Source organism: Camellia sinensis, chromosome 5, assembly GCF_055761805.1.
Source record: "Camellia sinensis isolate YWXY chromosome 5, ASM5576180v1, whole genome shotgun sequence".
Taxonomy (NCBI): domain Eukaryota; kingdom Viridiplantae; phylum Streptophyta; class Magnoliopsida; order Ericales; family Theaceae; genus Camellia; species Camellia sinensis.
The window spans coordinates 89,390,289-89,396,912 of NC_138965.1; the positions used below are offsets into that span (position 1 = coordinate 89,390,289).

At 29.3% G+C, this 6,624-nt stretch overlaps 1 protein-coding gene across 1 annotated transcript; it reads left to right on the top strand.

The window, feature by feature from the left end:
- Positions 1–3,441: 3,441 nt before the first annotated feature.
- LOC114322522 (aspartic proteinase CDR1-like) lies at positions 3,442–5,007 on the top strand. The gene has a single exon (XM_028269860.2). The coding sequence runs from the start codon at positions 3,500–3,502 to the stop codon at positions 4,817–4,819; it is 1,320 nt and encodes a 439-aa protein (XP_028125661.2). The 5' UTR covers positions 3,442–3,499; the 3' UTR covers positions 4,820–5,007.
- The last annotated feature ends 1,617 nt before the right edge of the window (positions 5,008–6,624 follow it).

Genomic DNA, 6,624 nt, shown 5'->3' on the forward strand with positions numbered 1-6,624 from the left:
TCAAAATCTCTGGTGAAATACTTGTTATTTATTTATTTATTTATTATTATTATTATTATTTTTTTGGGAGGGGGGTGCATTGTTGTATTTTTTTAAGTAGCGCGGGAGTACTCTGCAGTAATTTTATTCGAACACCATATAAAATCTCAATATACTCCATTAATGATGCCAAATGTTTGCACATAAACTTGCCAACAAAAAATAATTATTTGGACATAAACATTTGAACATAATGTATATCTGTTCGAAAGTTTGTCTGATATTTGTACTAATCTGTCATTGCTTGAAGGGGAAACCAATTTAAGGGAGGTTCTAAATACACCCATTATGTTTCTCTTTACCCCATGTTCTCTATTATTATATGTAAAAGTTTTTTCTCCCCCTAAAGTACAAGGCTTGTAGTGCATGTGGTGGTGGGTGTAGAATTTTTTTTAAGTCCGCATTTAGAACACCCCCAATTTAAATCATGAATTTTGTATTTATTGCCATATTTTATGATTCTATTTCATTGATTTTCCAAAATTTAACCCACGTTTTAATATGCCCTATTTATTATCTATTATTTAAAATTTAGACAAACAAAATACGTTTTGAATTTGAATTTGAATTTCACATTAATCCTCGTCTCATAACCCCTCTAAAATGTGCTTACGTTGACTACATCTGAATTTGAATTCATTGATTTTTGAAAAGATTTTTGGGTATATATATTGTATTTAGACAATGAAAAATTTAATTGTAAGCTCTTTAATTTTGTGGACAATGTATGACTAATGTATGTTTAGAATTTTCCATGAATTAATATAAGACATGAAAGGTGAATTAATATAAAGAGTTATGTTAGGAACATCAAATAAATTATTAAATTTTCTATCAAACTTTTTTTATCGGTGTGAGACTAACACACATATGATTTGTGTGAGTCTCACACCCATGTGAGATATTTGGTAAAAAATTTAGTAATTTATTTGAGATTCATAGCATTTTCCTTTTCCTAATATAAGACATGAAAGGTGGGATATATGTTAATGAGTAATGTTAGATATCCCAAATAATCTACCAAATATTTTACCAAACCTCTTACATGGGTGTGGAACCTACACACATTGAGTTTGTGTAGGTTCCATACCTATGTGAGAAATTTAATAAATTATTTGAGATTCATAGCATTTTCATATGTTAATTCAATGCATTAGCATTAGTGACATTAGATTCATTTGTTAGAGCACATTAAATGGTATTCAAGACTGGTACAATTCACATTTTTTTCTGGGTGCATGTTACATGTAAGTTAGGAAGGGGGGTGACTGATTGTGTGCTCAATCAGGCCCATTTTAAATCTCATTTTGATAATTTAAATGGTTTATATTTTTAAGATACATTGAGTAGATTAAATTTGTAAAAAAATCAAGTTAATTATACATCAATAATCTTTTCATCCAATCATATTTGTATCTAAAAAAATGAATGATATGTATGATTTTAAGTATAAAACTAAATTAAAAACAATTAATGATAAGTGTGATTTTAAATATAAACTAACAATGATTGGATGAAAAGGTTACTGATATCCGATTTACTTATTTTGTAAGTATGATCTACCTAATAAAAAAATCAAATGGATCTGATATCTATAACCTCATGATTTCATCATCATATTTATGAATTATATTTTCAAAAATATATCTCTTTTTTTGAACAAATATAATTTAATCACAAACTTACAATTATTGAATCAATTTTTTTATTTTTTATTTTTTTATTATAGATAATTCACATATGAGTATATTATTCAAACTTAAAATTAGATCCACTTTTCATTGTGTTATTTCTCTATCTTATGTCTTCTTCACTTATCAATTAATCATGTAACTTATATATCATTAAATCTATAATATGTATGTAAAAAGTTACTTATATATTATTTTTCTTCACGTATAGAGGCTAAAAAATTAAATGAAGTAGATTATCGACGTGGGACCTATAGTGGGTCCTGCAACCCATAATAACACAGTCTAACAACACAATTATAGACGCGAGAGAAACTTTTCGTTTTAGACCACCAAAAAAAAAAAAAAAACCTCTGTTATTTATTTATTAGGTATGATGAAAAGTCTTTTATGAAAATAATTATAAAAGATTTGTAACTTTTAAATTACATTTAGAATAAAACACCATACACTAATCAAGGTAATCTAAGAATTACAAATCTTTCATGATCATTTTCATTAAAAAATTTTCATGATCCCTAACATTTCTCTTTATTTATACCAGCAATAATGCAATGTATCTCTACATTCATTACTAATTAAGGGGTACTAGAGATTACCCAGTATTTGCATCAACTCAAACAATTAAGAAAAATGTTATAGGTGTTAAATTTTTTACTAAATAAATAATTAAATGTCTCACATGAATGTAGGGTTTATAAAATTGCTGACCCTACACCCATGTGAAACATTTGATCATTTGTTTAGTAAAAAATTTGATATTTCTAACATTATCCAACAATTAATGTTAATTTCTTCAATATTTTCATTGACTTCACAATAAATGAAAATCCTTATATAGTTTCCTCAATATTTTCAATAACTTCACAATAAATGAAAATCCATGCATATAAGGAAAAGATAAGTTACTTCTTCACCAAAAGAAAAGAAAAGAAAAGAAAAGAAATCATTTTATCAAAACAAACTTGGATCATGAAGATGGTACATTATTGCAGACCCTACACCTATGTGAGACATTTGGTCATTTATTTAGTAAAAAATTTAGTATTCTTAATATTACCCAACAATTAATGTTAGTTTCCTCAATATTTTTATTAACTTCACAATAAATGAAAATCCATACATATAAGGAAAAGAGAAGTTATTGGTTCAGTCACCAAAAGAAAAGAAAAAAAATCATTTTATCAAAACAAACTTGGATTATGAAGATGGTATATTATTGCGGATCCTACACTCATGTGAAACATTTAGTTATTTGTTTAGTAAAAAATTTGGTACTCCTAGCCTTACCCAATAATTAATGTTAGTTTCCTCAGTATTTTCATTAACTTCACAGTAAATGAAAATCCATGCATATAAGGAAAAGAGAAGTTACTTGTTCAGTCACCAAAAGAAAAGAAAAGAAAAGAAATTATTTTATCAAAATAAACTTGGATCATGAAGATGGTATATTATTGCAGACTCTACACCGATATAAGACATTTAATTATTTGTTTAGTAAAAAATTTGATATTCTTAACTTCATCCAACAATTAACGTTAGTTTCCTCAATATTTTCATTGACTTCACAATAGATGGAAATTGATGCATACAAGGAAAAGAGAAATTACTGTTAAGTCACCGAAAAAGAAAAAAATCATTTTATCATGAAGACAGTACATTTACTTTATTAGCGATAGCCATCCCTTGCTCTCTATAAGTAGAGTAAATTGACCTCTCTCCATTCATATCATCAGCTCATAAAGCTATTATTCATCACACAAAGAATCATGAAAAAACCATTTCATTCCCTTGTCTCCACCATATTTGCAATCACCATCTCCATTATCTATCTCTCTCCATTTTCCCTTCTTGAAGCTAATCCTGTCGGATTTAGTGTGGACCTCATCCATCGAGATTCACCATCATCTCCCCTCTACAATTCTTCTCTAAGTCATTTTGAACGTGTGAGCAGTGCTTTGTATCGTTCAACTAATCGTGTCAAGTATTATACACGAGCTTGTACGACACCATGGTCAGCCTTCAGTGATGTAATTTCTGATGATGGAGAATATCTAATGAAAATAACAATTGGAACACCACCCGTTAGTATCCTAGCCATTGCTGACACAGGTAGCGACCTTATATGGACGCAATGTATGCCTTGTCTTGATTGTTACAAGCAAAAAGCTCCTTTCTTCAATCCTACAAGTTCCTCAACATACAAAGAAGCTCCTTGTGATTCAAGAGCATGCCAAACTCTTGGAGGAACCTTTTGCAGTGATGGTATTTGTCAGTACATGGCGTCATATGGTGATGGTTCCTCCAGCCAGGGTATTCTTGCCACAGAAACGGTCACTTTAAGTTCCACCACTAGGCGACCAATGTCCCTCCCTAAAATCATTTTTGGGTGTGGCTATGTAAATGATGGTTCATTTAGTGAGAATGAATCAGGCATAATTGGCCTTGGGGGTGGACCACTTTCTCTTATTTCCCAATTGCGGTCTTCAATTGGTGACAAATTTTCCTATTGCTTGGTGCCATTCTCCTCACACAACACAAAGTCTAGCCAAATGAATTTCGGTCAGAATGCTATAGTTTCAGGAAATAGAGTGGTATCTACTCCAATAACTCGGAAATTTCCAAACACCTTTTATTTCTTGACTTTGGAAGGCTTCAGTGTTGGGCGTCAAAGGCTAGAATTTTACAACTCTTCATCATCTCCAAATGCTTTTGGTAACATCATCATAGACTCGGGAACAACATTGACATACCTTCCATCAAATTTTTACAGCCGGTTAGAATCAGCAGTTCGTAGTGCAATTAAAGAGGAACCAATCGACGACCCACAAAAGATTTTGGATTTGTGCTACAAAGTTAGTAATGAAATCTCATTTCCCATTATTACAGCACACTTCACCGGTGCAGATGTGAAATTGAGTCATTTGAATACTTTTATCGAAACAAGCAGTGACGTTGCGTGCTTTGCTTTTGCACCAGCAGACAATATTGGAATTTTTGGTAATGTGGCACAAATGAACTTCTTGGTTGGCTATGACCTCCGTAAGAGAATTGTGTCCTTCAAGCCTATGGATTGTTCGAGAGAGTAATGTGCATGTTAGACATATATATGTGGTTTTTTTCATCGTTTCTTAATTATTGTACGTGTTAGTTGTAAGGTCTATGGGAATCAACTAGATGGCTTATTATAACAATTTGAAAATTTATTTATTTATTTATAATTCTGTATCAGTATTATTTAAATATAAATGAGAAAAAAATAAAATCCATTTTATAATTTTATATGTGATTTTATAATTGGGATTAAATATATAATTTTGTAAAAGAGTGTAATTAGTATAATTATAATAATCTTTTAGGGCCAAAATGTAATTAATAAAAAGTAATTATTATCCTATGAGTTGAGCCACTAAACAATGTGTCAAATGTATGCAAGTGCCATGGAGGAAAAAGCTTGGATAAATTTGTTAAAGTGTAAGATTTATGAGTGAAATAAATTATAATCATTAATTGTTATTTTTGGATAAATTTTGAATAGGAATTTCTGATTTTGTAATCCCTCTCGTGCATGGATGGGCAACGTGTAGTGATGGTGGCAGTGTGTGTCATGTGGTGTAGGTTGTGCATGTGTGTCGTGCTGTGTGGTGTAATATATTTGTGAGTAAGGTTAGAGATCCATATTTTTAGATTTATAAAGTTGTTGGAATTTTAATAAAAATAAAATTAATTATTTTTATTTAATTTATTTGACTGTTATGAACATAATATTGGTTTTAAATATTTCCATTACAAGATATTATTAAGTTTTATTATTATAATTATGTAATGATTAAATGTTATGAGATTTTCACTTATATACATATTCTTGTGTTTTCTAAAGATGGAGGATGGATAAAAATCGCAAAAAGACATATGTATATATGATATTGAGTTTTAACATAAGAGTACTTTATCTATTTTATGTATTTCTAGGCAACTATGGTTCGTAACTCGTTCATATTCTCTGGGTGGACGTGAACATCGGATGAGGAAGGCTGTGAGCGCTTAGGTTGTATCTTGGAGCCATTGCACTCCGGTTGTACCTTCATGTGGGAAGAAACAATGGCTTTAGAGCAGTGACTACACGCCTCTCAATCTTGCTGGCCAATTCTTTCTTACTCTTTGTGAATTTACTTGCTTTCATATTTTATTTATCATAAATCTCTTAATCATTTTATTAATTAAATTATATTAGTGCATAGCTTTTTCCTAACAATCTAAAGCTGTTGTGTTTTTATTTTTTAAAAAATATATCTATTTCAAATGTCAAGGAAAATAAAAGTTTGGTACATGTTGAATTTAAAGTCTTCCCTTACTCTTCATATGTGAAATTAGTTGGTATCTTTGTCTCTAGAATCTCACAACTATATATCTCTACTTTTATTGTTGTAAATTATTTATTACTAGATATATGTAGCTTGAAATTGGTTTGTTAAGTAATTCCTTTTAAATTATTTGGTTCATGAGTTTCTGTTATATGTAATTCCGAGCCTTTCTATAATTTGTAGAAAATTAATAATTATCTTTGGCAACAGAAAGTTAGTATAATCATATATATATATATATATATATATAAGGGAAAAGCAGTTTTGTGTTTAACTTGTGAAACATTTTAGAGAATGATTAATATAAATTTCATATGTAAGGTTATTTGAAATTAGACTTTTATGATGGGCTTTTGTAATTCTGTCATATATTCTATGATAAATAATTTTATAGCATATTAGAAATTTTTATTGTATATGCAATTGGTAACTTTTAATCATTGGTGGTTAATATTGAGGATATTGTATTGCGATGTTAATGTTAAATAATAGTAATAGTCAAGGTTTATAAATTAAAATAACTTGAAATG

What these genes read in the sequence shown, in the direction of transcription:
- LOC114322522 (XM_028269860.2), top strand. Translation starts at nt 3,500, where the DNA reads ATGAAAAAACCATTTCATTCCCTTGTCTCCACCATATTTGCAATCACC.